At 41.5% G+C, this 16,396-nt stretch overlaps 3 protein-coding genes across 6 annotated transcripts; 2 read left to right on the top strand and 1 right to left on the bottom strand.

The window, feature by feature from the left end:
• Positions 1-445: 445 nt before the first annotated feature.
• Positions 446-2,258, top strand: LOC117644131 (flavin reductase (NADPH)). 2 transcript variants are annotated; one of them, XM_034383367.1, is made up of 7 exons: positions 446-604; positions 691-772; positions 847-1,011; positions 1,087-1,176; positions 1,265-1,396; positions 1,515-1,649; positions 1,950-2,258. In XM_034383367.1, the coding sequence occupies exons 2-7, from the start codon at positions 700-702 to the stop codon at positions 2,099-2,101; spliced, it is 747 nt and encodes a 248-aa protein (XP_034239258.1). In that variant the 5' UTR covers positions 446-604; positions 691-699; the 3' UTR covers positions 2,102-2,258. The 2 variants fall into 2 exon arrangements, with proteins under 2 accessions (XP_034239258.1, XP_034239259.1); XM_034383368.1 differs by lacking the exon at positions 1,515-1,649 and having other exon boundaries at positions 447-604.
• Positions 2,162-4,180, bottom strand: LOC117644132 (N-alpha-acetyltransferase 80). Of its 3 annotated transcripts, none has more exons than XM_034383370.1 (5): positions 4,045-4,180; positions 3,655-3,791; positions 3,392-3,528; positions 3,236-3,311; positions 2,162-3,150 (listed from the first exon to the last, which is right to left on the bottom strand). In XM_034383370.1, the coding sequence occupies exons 1-5, from the start codon at positions 4,045-4,047 to the stop codon at positions 2,811-2,813; spliced, it is 693 nt and encodes a 230-aa protein (XP_034239261.1). In that variant the 5' UTR covers positions 4,048-4,180; the 3' UTR covers positions 2,162-2,810. The 3 variants fall into 3 exon arrangements, with proteins under 3 accessions (XP_034239261.1, XP_034239262.1, XP_034239263.1); XM_034383371.1 differs by having other exon boundaries at positions 3,236-3,305; XM_034383372.1 differs by lacking the exon at positions 4,045-4,180 and adding an exon at positions 3,877-4,023.
• LOC117644130 (protein ELYS) lies at positions 4,086-15,644 on the top strand. The gene is made up of 27 exons (XM_034383366.1): positions 4,086-4,604; positions 4,719-4,834; positions 4,935-5,244; positions 5,344-5,481; positions 5,557-5,731; positions 5,821-6,055; positions 6,143-6,284; positions 6,372-6,501; positions 6,615-6,829; positions 6,917-7,107; positions 7,193-7,514; positions 7,596-8,325; positions 8,416-8,528; positions 8,622-8,766; positions 8,878-9,044; positions 9,146-9,347; positions 9,453-9,632; positions 9,743-9,884; positions 9,973-10,325; positions 10,423-10,665; positions 10,751-11,703; positions 11,806-12,174; positions 12,253-13,671; positions 13,750-13,892; positions 13,985-14,162; positions 14,241-14,451; positions 14,529-15,644. The coding sequence occupies exons 1-27, from the start codon at positions 4,484-4,486 to the stop codon at positions 14,791-14,793; spliced, it is 7,908 nt and encodes a 2,635-aa protein (XP_034239257.1). The 5' UTR covers positions 4,086-4,483; the 3' UTR covers positions 14,794-15,644.
• The last annotated feature ends 752 nt before the right edge of the window (positions 15,645-16,396 follow it).

The raw sequence follows: 16,396 nt of genomic DNA, 5'->3' as shown, positions 1-16,396 counted from the left end.
CATTGCTTTACAATTATTCAAAAAAAAAAAAGTGATAAACAACCGCTTCTAATTTTCAGTTTCGGTGTATTGCAAGTTCAGATGTACATTAACAATTCAAAGTCATCTGTAAGTGCACCACTTACACAGCGTACAAGGACAAATTACAACGATAAACTGTTCGTCAGTTGGCGCGCGCCAGACCAGTGCGCCACGTGACCCGGGACTGCCAACCTATACATAGTTCGTATTCGCACGATACATTACTTTAACGATGCTTTCTCGGCACACACCCTTCTGCACGGAATACCAGCACTTAAAAATGAAACGTTTCCTCAATCGAAACCACGTTTATGCCCGTTTGAAGACACGAAACTCTCCTGGTGCCACAGTGGCAAAGTGGGAAGGGGGAAAGAGGGGGGAAGGGTGTCCCCTTCCCTCCTCCGCCCCCTCCTGCCTTTATCTAGCTGGAGAGAGCGGGTGAGAGGTGGAGAGAGGGGAAGAGAGAGGGCCGTTCGCTTGCGCTTGTTGTTGAGCGAGCTGGGCGTTGTTGATGAGATACAGCTAAACCTGTCTGTGCTACGTCGGTTTATCTAATCATTCTGCTGCAAGTCACGTAGGGGAGGTTCGTCTCACCGGCTCTTTGAACCTTTCACTTCTGTAAGTGCTAGTATCACCATAGTAGAAGTGTTGTAACTGTTTCTTTGACAGATCCACAATATGAAGAAGATCGCAATTTTTGGTGGCTCCGGCAACACCGGCCTGTGCGCCGTTGATGCAGCGCTGAAGAAAGGTTTGTAGTCATCTTGAATTTACATAATATAGATTTTCAGCTTCATCATTCATGTATATTTGCCTCCTTTGAAGGACTCGCAGTTCGTGCATTGGCACGAGACCCCTCCAAATTCCCTGAGGATGTTGCTTCTAAAGTTGAAATTGTTCAGGGTGATGTGCTGAACTATGATGATGTGAAGAAGACGGTAGAGGGAGTTGATGGTGCTGTCATCGTGTTGGGTACTCGGAATGACGTTAGTAAGTACTGAACCATGGACGTTCACTTCATATCTGTACTTCGAACACATTTTAAATCTTATCAAATTTGTTTAGAACCGACCACAATGATGTCTGAGGGCACCAAAAATGTGCTAAATGCGTTGAAGGAAGCTAATATTAAACCAGTTTCAGGATGCATGTCCTGTAAGTATAAATTTTTATAAATATCTCTCTTCCATTTTTATCTGTACCAGTTATCACCTTTTTCTCCATCGCCTCTTGTTGTCCTCAGCCTTCCTTTTTATGGAACTTGATAAAGTTACTCCCATGCTTCGTGACCTGACTAAAGATCATCTTCGTATGCTCGATGCTCTCAAGGCCAGTGATCGCGATTGGATTGCCGTCTGTCCACCTCACATTGCGGGTAAGATATTTACTAACTTGTCAGCTCTAATAGTATCCTTGTAACGCATGCTATGAGGCTTCAAGATTTATTTTAAGAAAATCATTGTCTCAATTTCCTCCCTAAAATTTGTGCTCAGGCACGGAGATCTCATGGCCTGCCATAAGAAGCTTGGCCAGCTCTGGACATGGAATGATGGGTGTCCTTGCAGCCTCTGCCATGTCTGTCCTGTGGCTTGGCCGCAAAGCGCTTAAGCCCTTCACCACCTCAGAGTGTAGGTTTTCCTCTTTCTCCCCTCATCCTTGAGTTGGTGTGGGCTACTAATTTTTAAATATCATCCCGGCACATCCTCCTTCGTTTTCTAGTTATCCTTGTTGATAACTTGAAGTCTTGCCTTCTTAGCAAATTGGAGTGTGGATGAGATTTTTATGTTCTTTCTGCTTGCTATTGACAGTGTCATTTCAGTTCAGTGTGCAATGCTATTGAATTTTTGACTCTGTGGCTTTGGGTGCTTCTGTGATGTAATTGCAGTGATTGACTTCATATCTCAATCTTACTCTTTATTTTGTTGCAGCTGAGCCATCAGGAAATTACCAAATTAAACATGGGTCATCTCCTGGAAGAGTTATTTCTAAGTACGACCTGGGCTTCTTCCTTGTGGATTGTTTGGATAAACCTGAACACTATCGCCAAATGGTTGGTATTGCTAAACCACCCCAGGCATAATTTGTTTTAAACCGGTATGCATGAGTTGTGCCAAATATAGGAAATTAGGAGCAATCATAACATTCTTTAATTTTTCTATGTATTTTGTTAAATCTTATCACATCAGAAAAAATACTGTGTTATCATTTGATCATAAACACATTATAAACATCACAAACACTGCCTTTGGTCCTTGACCACCTTGACCCTGTATGGTGTACAGTGTTCAGCATTTAGAACAATAGACTTACAAAAATTTGTGTCCTCTGGTAATAGATGAGTTGAATCTAACCACAGGTTAGCAGACCAAAATCAAAATATCACACACCAAAAAAATTAATACATTTCTGAACACAAGAAAGCAGATGAAATTGTGCCATCAGGAACAGTAAAGCATGTATTAAAATAATACAAAAATAATGTGACCTTGGCAATGCCTTAAATAAATGCAAGCAATGATGAAGCTAGGATTAAAGCCTTCTACCTATCACAATTACAATCACAGAGTTCATGAAGCGTTATTTCGATAAAAAAAGAGCAGCTTAATTAATCACAGAATGTTAGTAGTTGCAGGATGAGGTTCCACAAAAAACATCATAAACCACTGATATTCATTTGCTAGTTTGTAAATAGTTAAGGAACAAATTAACAAGAAATAAATAAGGTTCTGGTAAAAGCCTGACAATATATGTCAACATGGATGCAACATGTTACTCATGATAATTTAGTTTCAATCTTTTGAGTCCCAGGGTTTTGCCAATTCTTTTTTCATGTATGTTTTGACTGACATTACATTATGACCTATTGGTTGTTTTGGAAGTGGTGGAGGAGGTGGTGGTGGACCTGTTAGAAGACATTTCATCTCTTTGTTAACCTCAGCAATTTTTCTGTCAATCATTGTCCTGCAAGTCTCTGTTTCCATATTTTTTGTTTTGCTATCTTTTGGCCCTGAGGAAATTGACCGAAGCCCAAATGAATATAATGACACTGGTTCACATTCATTGTATCCTAATTTCTTATAGAATTTTTCTTGACCCAAAGTTGATAAATAAACAATGTGAAGGTTGCGGCTGTAGACATAATTGAAAAGCTTGTTAAAAAAAATAAAAAAAAATCCATAAATCAACCATTGAAAGAACTTTGAAAGAGACATACCTGATAACGTACTCTTCTAACTTCTTCATTAGTAGTGATCCCAGCCCCTCTCCACGGTTTTGAGGATGAACTATAACTGTAAAAGTTAGCCTTATGTATTCAGACACTAATTTTATGCAGTAAGACGCTAAATGAGCATAAAAGTTAAAAACCTACCAGACTCTACAAAACATGCATCTTTTAGATTTGGAATGAGGGATACTTTGCAAAAACCAAGAGCTTGCCGAGAATTAGATTGCACCAGAACCATGCCAACAGGAAAATTATCACTGCATGATGACAGACTGTTCAACCTATTAAAAAAATACAGAGTTAAATATGTTAAAGCATTCATAACAGACTGGAATGAAACACAGACAAAAAGGGAGAAGAATAAATAGTGTAAACTAGAATTCGGAAACCAAAGACAGGAAACTGACCTGGCCTGTTGACTCCGGGGCCATTCCATATTTAGGAGAGTCGCGCACGCAAGGGTGAATTCGGGATATTGATGCAGTGGTACAAGGACACATGGATTTTCGGGGTCAGGGGGTAACAATTTGGGCGGTGGTTGAGGCTGGAAAATTAATATTAAGTCAGGACGAACAAGAATGTTACGAAAAACTTCATTTAGACATAGAGAGGGGTTTTACGGGACCGACCCAAGGGATGAATCAAGACACGATGAGACAAAAATTTTCATGTGTTATCATAGGTATCAATCACGGTTTCAATGAGTATTTGGGACACACTGATAATTGCAGATAACTTGCAAGTGCTACTTATTTTTAAAGAAGGAGGAAGTTGCATCTAACAAAAAAATCATTTACCATTGTCGACACCAAATTTCTACTTCGAACATGAAAGCAAAGAAGTTAACAGAGTTGAATATGTTAAATGGCTCATGTCTTCTGCTCTGCTGACAGGAGCACTATTGGCAGGAACACCTGCAAGCCGGCTGCCAATAATCAGAACAAAAAGTGTTTTCTTCTTCCTCTTTTTCGTAGAATTGTAAAATCAAAGCAAAGTCAGAAGGAAGGAGGGAAAATGAAATACATTCAAGAAGTCAAATTCGAGGCGAATTGAAAATTGAAATAACTATCGTCTGCCTTAGTGAGAGCGTTTGGTGAAGACAGTATTGCCGGTGGCAGCCACTGACAAGAAGTTGCCGGTCGTTGGTGAATCTCAAGAGTTGTGATCGTTCTAAAACCTGTAGCCGTCGCGTGTGAGGATCTTGAAGCAGCCGGGAGTGCGTTTTGTCATGCAGTCATGCAATCCGACCGGGCACCTTGTAATGCCACTGGGCAGGTCGAGTTCTCAGCAGCTGTCACACATTGTTTGCGAGATCAGCGAGACGAAGCTACCCCCTTGCTGGGTGGCATTTTATCAGGTATCCTAATGTGTCCTATGAGGTTATGGGGGTCCTAGCGTTAGTTTATCCATTTGTTGAATAAAGTCATTGAGCAGCGTTTTTATATGTGGTTTCCCTTTGGTCTCGTTCCAGATTCAAAACTAGCTTGGCTTTCGAAAGGTCCTCAGTTTGAAGTAGTGCAGGTCTCTGATGGGGCCAAAATTGCTGCCTGGACGTTTGGCGCAGTTGTGAGAGATTTCAAGACCAAGGTAGTTCTTTTTATTCTCTGTGTCCCTGTTAACGTTTAGATTTTTGTAAATATTGTATTTGGAATTTTTTTCCACCCTTACGTTTGATTTTCATTATCAGGTAACATGTGTCGCAGAGCTACCTCATTTGAAGCCCTCGGGGCAATCGGGCCCTATAGATCAGATAGTAGTTGGCTCGGAATGCGAATTGACGGGTGGCATGTTGTGCCTGTTCAGCTTGGCAGGCTCTCGTATATTGAGAGCCATAAATATCCCCTCAAAAGTAACTGCATTGACCATTGTGAGTTTGGGTGGCAAAGCCACTGGTCCGCTCCATCAGTGTTTCAGTACAATGAGTGGGATCGCTGCTGTCGGCACCAACGATGGGCAAGTTCTCCTCATTGATTTAAGAAGAAATGAATGTGATGAAGGTAAGTTTAATTTCTTTGTTTCCCAAATAGTCATGGTTTGCTGCAGTTTATCATTGGATCCTTCTAATTTTCTTTTTAAATTTGAATTTGTGAAAACAGCTTTGAAGTATGGCCATTTGACTCATTGGGAAGGAATACGGGATGAACTGCAGCCTTGTGGATTGCTATCTTTGAAAACTGTTGATGCCAATCTTTTGGAAGAATACCCTCATGACCATCTGTATCTCCATCTTAATGGTAAGTAACCACAAGACCATTTTCAAGTTTATTACTCAGTTAAGGCACTAAATTACATGCCTTTCTTTCTTCCAGAAAAACATTTTTTGAAACATCAAAGATTAGTTGTGCAATTTCGAGATTGTGATGCTTTTATGCCTGATGACCCAACAATTACGTCTCTTCTCCATGTTCCTCAGCTTGCTAGTTTGTGTGTGGGATTTGCGTTTGGATCGTTTCAGATATGGTCTCTTGAGTCACTGTCCCTTGTGTAAGTTTTGTTCTTTTTTAATAGAAAATTTCCAAACTTGGCCAGTTTACTGAACCACAGCCTTACAAGTGTCCTCTTATTTTTTACAGCTATACCCTTCCATTGAATGAACCAAATCCTGTTGTGCAACTTTCTTTCCAAGAGGCTTGTGATGATCCCAATGCCTATTGCTATCTGTGGGCTGTCAGAGGTGGTCTCAGTCGTAGTGATCCAGTAGGTGACTTGGACCACCCAGTGCCAGTGTTTGGGCCTCCAGCAGCAACCATGTTCTCACTGTGCTATGATGAAAAAGTTTGGATACAGGATTATGGACACCTTTACAAGGTAAGGACCTGTTAACTTATGGAACTTAAATTAATACCTAGTAAAATTCTGCAAATTTGCATGTGACACGTTTCTTCCTATTTTTAGCGATTTATGATTTGCTCTACCGGCTTTGAGCTAGACCTGTGTGTTGGAAATGAAACTGTAGGTGGCCGTCTCATTTCTTTGTACTCTGCAAGCAGGGGAATGGTAGGGTCAAGTGCTGTGCAATCCCCACCAGAAGACAGCAGTGAGTTTTATTTGTACCTTGAAATTTATAAATATTCTTCTCCCTACCTCTTCTGAATTTGCATCAATTCGTTTGCCCTGCATCTAGGCTCTATGGGACCTTCCAGCAATGCTATCAGTTTGTGTCTGATAGTCTGGGAAACCTGGGGGCCTACTGGCCCCTCCAGCTCTGTTAATCCTGTAAATACTCACATGACACTTTTTGATATTAACCAATGGTGAGTAATTTTATTCGAAACTTTTTGCTAAAGAACTTTTGATTATTATTGTGATTAATAATAATAATCATAAGCAACCACTTTTAAAATTTTTGTTTGCTTTCTCATTTTAGGTATGTTGATCAAATGCCATCATCCTTACCTCAACGTGGAGGTCCCTCTAGACACAAATCTGTAGCTAGTTACCTAGTGTCTTATGATCTTGGAAGTGCTGTGAGTGCTAGTGGTGGCCTGTTGCTGGATGTCCGAGTGAATCCTAACTCACTAGTCCAATTTTCTTCTGTTCAAAACGTTGAGGAGTTTACTCGACCGTCCTCACTGTCATTCTGTATGTCATCAGTCATTAGAATTTTATTGACTTCAATTGTTATCTTTTTTATTGTGTCTAACTTAGTGCCTTTTCCTCCCTTCTTAGTATCTGAGGTGCTTATGGAGCGCCAAGTTGTGCATGTGAGACATGAAGGTGTCCAGAGAGCACTTTTGTCCAATCTGGTTTCAAGTGGACCTGGAGCTCTCATGACTCCCTCTAACTTATTTCATGAGTGCTTAGCTTTAGGCTTGCGTCCTCTTCTCATGGATGTCAGCAGAGCTATCAATGTCCCTGTCGTGAGTTGATCATTCTTAAATTTTAAATTTTACTCTCAGTCCAACTCAACGACAGAATTAGTTTTAATGCGAAATTTTGTTACAGGACGAACAGCGTACTTTTGTTCTTTGTGTGGCATTGGAACAACGTTTAGGGCGCTTTGTCTGTCGCTGTGCTCGTGAATGGGCTGATGGTCGTTTGTCTGCTGCTGGGTGCACAATGAGTTGGTTACTTTCTGTGGCATGGAACCGTGCTGCAGTTTTGAAACAACTAGCCATCCGAATCTGTGCACAGTTATTTGATCATTCAGGAGAAAAGCTCGAGAACAGTGCCCAAAGGCAATTGCAACATATAGTTGGAGTGTTTCACTTGTTGGAGACCCTGTTTGAAAATGTGGTACAGAACAAATGGCACTTAGCTTTAAATGGTGAGACTTGGTGAATAACAGTTGATTGATGTGTGATGTATCATGGTTGATCTTCTTTTCATACTTTTCTTTCTTTTTCAGAGTGGCCCCAAGTGAACTTGCAAAATGATGCATTAAAACTTGAGTGCCAGTATTATGATGTACTTCAGTGGCTGGTTGATGTGGAGCTCTTGCCTGAGGGTCTGAACCCAGCAGTTCCTTATCCAGCTCACATGATTGCTTCATTTTATCATTCCAGGCGCTTGGAACTGAATCAGTTGCTCCAGCAGCAAAAAGACAATGAAGCTTTAGAAAATCTAGAAGATTTGCTTTTAATTGATGGTCTTATTAGAAAACAACCAGGAGGTGTGAATGTGTTTTCAGAGTGGGAAAGGGATGCTGGTACAAGTGCAAGTCCTGGGAGTGGGCGGTACCCGCCAGTTTCAATACAGGCCCTTCTCCGAACATTCCTCATCAAGGATGTGGCTCTAGAAGTCAAACACAGCATTGTGATTTATGTTCTGATGGATTTAGCCAATATTCTGGACAATGAACAATATCAGACAACCCTCCAGAATTTTATGAAGTTTCCTGCTGCTTTCTCTATGTCTATTGGTAACATGAGACTGATACAAGCTTTTTGGCACCTTGACCACAAGGCCTTTGATACTGCTCTAGACATGTTGTTGGATCCTTTGGTGTCTGTACGAGACATTGTGCCCTGGCAGCACAGGTGCATTATTCGTTCACTCACCTTGCAAGGTCAAGCCAACATGGCACTTCGATATGTTCGAGCAAGACGTCCTCCCCTTCAAGAGCCTTCTGACATAAAGTAAGATTTCCTAATCTGATGTTGTGCTGGCTCTGTTCTCTAGCAAATGTTGTGGTTGTTAATTTTTTTGTAAAATCTTTGCTGTTACAGGCTACATCTTAACTTGTTGTTAGCTAATGACCTTATTGATGAAGCATTCATGTACCAACGAAATCATCGCACTGATGCCAATTTTGAAAGTCTCCTATCCCAGTTCTTCCAAGGTATCAATGCTGTTCATCTCATTTGACAAGCTCACCTCTTAAATCCCTAGCACATGCATATGAGTCAATAACGCCTCCTACTGATATTTTCAGGTTGTGAGGAGCGCAACCATCTTCGAACAGTCTTACAGTTTTCTCTCGATGATGAAGAAGAGGTTACTTTCTCTCGGTACTTAGAAACCTCAAGGCATCCAGCTGCAGATGATTTGCGTGTGCTGTACTTGCTTAAAAGATCAAGGTGAAAATCTAACCAAGTAGTTTGGTGTTTGATTTAATAATTTTAACTTCATATGTGTTGTTACTTTAAGATTTGCTTTTGTGTTTTAAATCCTGCCTTGATTTTTTTCAGGTATGTGGAAGCTCTTGATGTGAATCAGGACCTGAGGAAGAAAGGTCGGTCTGGAGGAACAAGGGATGTTGTGGTCAACGGATTCTACAAAACTCTGCCATCTGTTACCAGAAAGCTTGCTGTCCATTGTGCACAGCAACAGACCAAATTAAAGTCATGGTCACAAGGTAATGTCTTCATTTAGACCCAACTGTTGCTACATGTATTTTGTGATGATTAATTTCTAAATAATTTAAAACATTCTTCTTCTTTCCTGTGTTTTCTCCAGTGGAAAAACCAACTCCCCTATTTGTTAATCTGAAGGCTGCTTCTCCTCAAATGCGTTATAAATCATCTTTACTTGAAGCGGCTGTTGAAAAGAGTCGTGAAACATGGGCAAAACTAATTAGCAATGTGCCTCCAATGATGTCTGAAGTCGAATCTACCCCATTTTTGTGTACACCTCGCACTAAATTACCAATTCGCTCAAGGCAAGTTCTGACCTATTGTCTGTCTTTGATCAGTGCTTTATTCTCTTCTTTGACTTAAATTGTGAAGTTCATTTTGAATTAATGAATACATATTTAAAACTTAAGGCCGGCATCTGCTTTAATGGAGTCCAAAGAGCAATCCAAAGTTGGGGATCGGAAAAGATTCCGTGATGAAGACGAAGAAACCATGGATGGCTCCTTCCGCAAGCGTAGTAGATTCCAGAACCTGGAATCAGCTCTTGCCGAACTTCAGCATCAGGAGAGACAGAAAACCTATGAACCAAGGTATTATCACCATCTTTTTAAAAATATTACCCTTTTTTTTTTGGGGGGGGGGGGGTGTATGTAACCTGTTATTCAAAATTCATCATTTTCCTTGATATTTTTTGTCGTAGGTACTCATGTGCTGACACTTTGGTGCTCCTGAACACCCCTGTTGTTCAGCGTCGCTCCCCAAGTTCCAGAGCAAAACTGCAACAGCAAATGATTGCTTCTAGTCCTGGGCACTCAACTGTCACCCCTCAATCGATCATAAAGGTAAATGAATAAGGTGGCATTTTGAGACATTTGGAGACAGGCATGGTTATTGAACCATTCTAATGACTGATTTCACTCTGTCCTCAAGGTGCGGCAGACGTCCGCATCGAGGTCGGAGTCTCCGAAGCGTCGGGCCGTAATTAGTGCCACCTCCAACGACCCGGAGCTTACTGAAGAGGACAGTGAATCAGAGCCCTTTGCGAAAACCCGTACAGTCAATAAAGGGGAATCTGAAACAGACTCAGAACCTGGAGATGAAGAGGAAGTTGGACCTGTGGGTGTTGGCGTCACTGCTCGGAGAATCATCGACTTCGATTCTGATCTGTCCTCAGACCTGTCTGTTTCTGTTGCCTCTGAGTCCCCTACTCCTCCACCTAAATCGCCCTCCAAATCCTGTATAAGCAATTTGGCACCTGAAAAAAGTTTGTCCAGAATGGTTGTGTAAGTATTTGTTGTGATTGTCTTTTTTTTCTTTCTGATGTTATTGTTGTGGTGTCATGTGTAATGGTCATCCTTTTTTCTTGTGTTCTCCTGATAGTCTATCTGAAGCTCGAAAGGCTGGGAAATCAGGTCACAGTGTAACTTTTGGAAAAGGATCTATATGTGTCTATGACCAAGATGAACCAGTTGATTCAGAAGTGGCTGTACAAGATGAGAGCAGTAATGATACTGTGGACCAGGAGCCTTGCAGAGATGAGAGTCCTGTGATGGATGACGACTCTCAAGAAAGTGAGAACCAGGATTCTTCCAAATTAGCACCAAGTGATATTTCCACATTCAGGTTTGCATTTATAGTTGGCTTAACTTGTTTTTGTCATGTCATTTGAAATACTTGAGTCTAAATCTGCATCTTTGAAAAATTGCAGGCCTTTGCGTCTGGAGACTTCTGGGATTGGAAGTATGACAGCATCAGATATTCAAGAAGATTTATCATGTACAGAAGACAGTGAAGTGTTTTTGAGTGCTGATAGCTCAGCTCAAGGAACCATGTACTCGCCTACATTCCGCCACAGCCTTGCAAGACCATCAGTAAGAGAAATAACTCAGCGCGTGACTGGTACCAAAAGAACACAACATGATGATAGTGATAGCGATGATGCTAATAGCCAGAAGAACAATTCTGATAGGGTGCAGCAAGTCCGCAAATCAGCCAGGCTTGAAGATAAATCTCATTCTGCAAGTCTCTCTGCCAAATCGTTGGGCGATGTGCGGCTAGTACCTGACAATGTCAAGGACACTAAATTTCAGACTACTGAATCTTGTTCTGAGAGTTCTTCTAAACAACCGGTGGGGGGTGGAGAGCTAAGTGTTGATGAAACTAGTGTTCAAACCACCACAACTCATCTCACCAGTGGCAGCCTAACAAGACCTCCAATTAGAAGCTCAGGACCAGGACATTCCAGTGTGGGTGCCTTCAATGCAATTGCTAATGACAGTACAGAAACCACTGATGTCTTAGAATTGTACTCCGCCCAATCTATCTCTTATGAAGTGAGTGTCCAAAGTCAAGAAAATGTGGCTGCTCATCTAACAGAGGATGCCAAACAGGAAATAAGAAGCTCTTCTCCTGAAAAAGCACAGCCAGCTTCTGAAGAAAAAGAAGAAAATACTGTTCTAGTTGACACAACTCTTGAATCTAACAGCTCAGTCGAAATTGTTAGTATTGATGATGAAAGCGATGATATTACTGAAAATGCAGGGGAAAGTAATGTAGGTAAGGAGTCTGAAAGTTCGCACTCCTCTCAGGAAGATGAGAATTCTGACTGTGGAGAACTCATTAGTGAGAACAGCAATGAGTATTTCAGGTCCAGCCACATTGGTAAGAATTTAACATCTATTTGTTCTTGGTTCTTTGTGTACATACTCTTTCTATAACTTGCATTTTCAAATTTAACCAATCACTTTTTCCCTAACAATCTAGACTATGATGAAGAATCAAGCTTGGACAGTGGTGCAGATTCGTCTCAAAGCAAACAAGATGTGGAAAATCTAGTTTCAGACGATTCTGAATCTGAAACTTCCAGGGCAGTAACTGAAGTTTCTGAAGCTCAAATTTCTACTGAGGGGATGGATCTCAACACGGCAGGTAACATTGAGCCTGAGGTGTCAGAAGAAAGTGCTGGGCTTAATGATGCCTGTGCCATGGAGTCAGAGGACATTAGTACCAGTGTACATGAACTTGAGGAAGATACCCCTCACCACGAGAGTATCACCATGGCTGGAGCTCTTGTACATGTGGAGCCTGAAACGCGCACTGATGAAACATTTGTGCATCTTGAAAAATCAACTGGTAAGATTAATTTAAGACTACTCTATTTTGTACAAAACACATTACATTGGATTAATTTTTTTGTGGTTTTTGTTCCAGTTTATGATCATCAACTTACTCATGTTGAAGTTGCTTGTAGAGATACCGTTGATTTGGATCATGATGATATGCCTAAGCTTAGACTGGAACCTGCAGCTTCTACCGAGAATTTGAGTGAAATGCCCCATAACTCTTCTGATACTGTGGCATTGCTTGTGCCTCCCTCAGTTAGCAGCCCTCTTGAAGTTATGCAAGTTGTACACGTGGACCAGGCCACTGCTGTTGTTGCTTCTGAGGAGAGAAATATCCAGAATACCAACTCATTAAAGTCTTCCAGAGACTACAGTCCTAGTCCACAGAAAGTTTCTGTAAATGTAGCTGACACACCATCCTCTGCGAATCCTGTTGAACCAGCTACACCAAAGTCTGCTAGGAGGAGGGCAACAGCTCGTAGATTATCAGTCAGCTCTTCAAAATCGGAATCATTTGAAGATGATGTGCCTACCAGGCGAGTAACAAGATCTCACCAAAAAACAATTCCAGAAGTGTTTGAGGAGACTGAAGCTATCACTAATACAAAGAAGACTAGCAGAGCCTCTGCAAGTTCTCAAGATGGTTCCAAGAATGCTGCGAGGAACAGGCGAAGTTCCCTTAGTTCTGTCACAAGTGAGGCAACTGAAGATTTGAATGTTCCTGAAACTAGGACTTTAATTCCAGAGGTTTTGGAAGAGACTGAAGCTACCACTAAAACAAAGAAGACTGCAAGAGCCTCTGCTAGTTCTCAAGGTGGTTCCAAGAATGCTGCGAGGAACAGGCAAAGTTCTGTGAGTTCTGTCTCAAGCGAAGCTACAGAAGAATTGAATATTCCTGAAATTAAGACTCGTAAAAGGCGGAATTCAACCTCATCGCAGGCCTCTGTTGCTGAGAGTGCCAATGATGTTGTAGCTCAGGATAAACTAGATAAAATTTCAGAGGAAGGTTCTGAGGAAGTTTCAAGCTCTGTTGTCAAGGAGAGTAAGAACATAGAGACTACTTCCACTAGCAAACCTGGTTTAAAAACTCCTCGCAGACGTCGAACTTCTGAACAGAGTAGTTCTGCATTGGAAGACCAAGTGAAGCCTTCTGAGGGGCATTCAGAATCTGGAAGTTCAAATGCAATGGAAACCTACGAAACTAGCAGAAGGCTTACTAGACATCAGCGTGCTTTGTTAGCCAAAAGCATTGAGATGAACTCTGCAGTGAGTCATGCTTCTTTAAACAGGCCAAGTCAGGTGGCAGAAGTTGGGAATCGAGCAGTACCATCAGATGATGAGGACGACAAGATGTCAGTATGCAGTGTTAGGTCATCTCAACGCTTGCGTGCAAAGTCTCAGCAACAAGAATTGCTTGACTCACCTAGCTCCACTGCTTCAACTGTTATAAATCCTGCTCTAACTCCCACCGTGCAAAGGCGCAGACGCCAGTCAATGAGCAGTGACTGTGAGTGTTTCTTTTCTTTCTCTGTAATTTATCCACTTTCTCTATGTGAATGTTTGGTGATGACCCTTTTCCTCATAGTTTCAGAAATAAATCGAGATGCTTCACCTGTGAGCTCTGTTAGGAGGCGAAAATCAATTCAACCTGGTACACCTACTAGCCTCTCTGGAACCCCTACCCGCAGATCATCTCGTATCTGTGCGTTGCAAGGTGTTTCACAGCAGGTATTAAATCAACTTTACTGTCAAAGGACATGGTATTTTATTTTTTCAATCTAGTTCCATAAAGGGTTTTAATTTTTGCCTTGTATTTTCAGAGTGAAGATGGAGACAACCATTCTGTTGCTTCCATGAGTCCATCATCAATAGCATCTGGAAGGAAAAGTTCTACCAAAAGGTCAGGCCGGCGTCTGAGCATCTCATCAGAAGCTCCCAGTGAACAGTACGCTTTTGCGCCCCCCCAAGTGGAGCATGCAAATGTGGCAGAGAATCCTGGTGGGTTTTAGTGCTCAAGTTACATGGAAGTAATGTTGCATTATTTTCTTTTCATGTTTCTTTTTTTATCCCCCTTAGATGTTGAAATGAGTGAGGATTTTGTTTTCTCACCTCCTAAAACTGTTGCTACTCCAAGCAAATCTAGATCTTCAAGCAGCGACTTAAGTAGTTCTGCTTCAAAGAAAAGTACTCGCCAATCTAAAACAGCTGCTTTACAAACTATCAAAGAAGAGTCATCAGTCAGCAGAGTCAGTGAGGAGGATACTGTGTCTGCCAGTCCAGTGAGGAGGTAATTGTATGGCCTGTAACACAAATAACATTTGTCAGATTTCATGGTTTTCTAATCTCAGACAATACCCAATATAGATCAGGCCGGCCAAGCTGGAACTTCGTGGAACCTACAAAGGAAGGTGATGATCTAGTTCCAGAAAAACCTGAGCCTCAAACGAAGACCAAAAAAGCTACGCGGGGTTACCACACTACATACCCACTGAAAAAAATCTCTCTTGCGCCAATTCCTCAAATTACTGAAAGTGAAGACAGTAACTCAAGTACAGAAGCGGCCCAGCAGGTGGTTAAAACCACTAGAACCACCCGTCAGTCAGCATCTAGCAGAAAACAAAAGAAGTAACTTTAATTTGTTTGTAAAGGTTTAGTTTGTAAGTAGTTTATCAAAACTGGACTCAAAGTTGTAAATTGATTGTGACAGATAAAATAGGCTGTGAAACTTGTTGCTAGCTCCTATGCATTATAACTTGCTTTTGACATTATTTCATACATCATGACTGTGAAACTAAATCAGGTTTGTTTTTTTCTTTCTTTCAAAGCTCAGTATGAAAGTAACATTTTTGATAACTGAATTTGCTGAAGAACAAGATTGATCATATTTTGTGGAATGAAATTCCAGATAAGTACATTGAATAAAGTTTTGAAAAATGTGACTCACTTTAATGAATTTTTGTAGATGCTTTTTTTTGTGTCAGTCAGTGGAAGCTAATATCACATCCTTTGTATACTGTGTTTTAACCTGTTGACAATAATTAGAACACTTATTTTTTTCTGTGCTGAACTGCAATTGGCATTTATCTTGGTTTATCCCATCCTTAATTTTGCTCATTTTCTCTTAATTTCTATACTTCAACTTGGGACTCAAATGTCAGATATACGATCCTGAGATCCAAATAAATTTATTAATAGGTTTTGGTTATTTCCCTTTTGCTTGAGTGCCACTGATTTTTATATTTATTATCTGTTATAAAGAAATGCCCCAGTGTCAGTTAATGAGTTTTCTCTTCTTTGTACCCTTTGTCTATTTTATTAATTTTTGTTTTGTCTTTTTGGGTGAGAACTATTGCATGCGTTTTGGCGTTGTACATAGTTGTATATATATTGAAATGGTGGGTTTTCTACATGTACTGTATAAGAGAAACTTATGATGATTCTGTAGTCAGCAGCGGGATTTGTAATAAATGATGAATGAAACATTTGTTTTATTATTTTATTTTGTCACCTCATGGGCCTCCTTTTCTTGGATCAGCAAACCCGCGCAATTCTCATTTTCTGAAAAAAAAAAAAAAAAAAGGTTCACTCAAAACAGCCGCTTAGGCCTTCTAGAGTCCTTAAGGACTCAGACCTTCCAACCCTACTCATCGATATCCCGAATGAAGCTAATAAACTCCAGACACACCAGAGGTAATACCGCAGACGAGAGACGACACTATCTGCGAGCGAGTCCGGAAGTGGTCAAGTGCAGCCTCGAGTACGTTGGTCTAGGGCACACGGACGCAAGTAACTACTGTACCGGGTGTCTCCACAATATCCCTCAGTTCAAGCTCTTGAGCCCGATCCCGGCTCTTGAGAGCATCCTTCCAGATGGTAGGGCCAGTTTGCCACGGCGGACAAAACGCACACGATTCCAAATTTGGATGTCAATTTCCCCGGGCGCCGTTTGAAAATGAGGGAGACACTGGGTGTCTGCCTTAGATCTCCCGGGTTCGAAGTTTGCGGCCAAAGAAGTGTTCCATCCGGAGGGCTTTCCCCCGAGCCGGTCCAGCCGTGCCACAGCACAGAGTCCATGAAGGCCGAGAAGGCGGAGAACGGAACAGAGAACTGGAGTCGCGGATGATCCGATCCGGACCGCGCCGATGCGGATTAGTACTCTTACTTTGGGTGCGGACATGCGCGAAGGAGATAAGGCAACCCAGGTGGGGCCGTGGCGGGGCTCTTTCGCCTGG

The sequence above is a fragment of the Thrips palmi genome, unplaced genomic scaffold (assembly GCF_012932325.1).
Source record: "Thrips palmi isolate BJ-2018 unplaced genomic scaffold, TpBJ-2018v1 HiC_scaffold_17, whole genome shotgun sequence".
NCBI lineage: Eukaryota > Metazoa > Arthropoda > Insecta > Thysanoptera > Thripidae > Thrips > Thrips palmi.
Note: the sequence above shows the minus strand (reverse complement) of the source record. Positions and strands in the feature narration are given on the sequence as shown.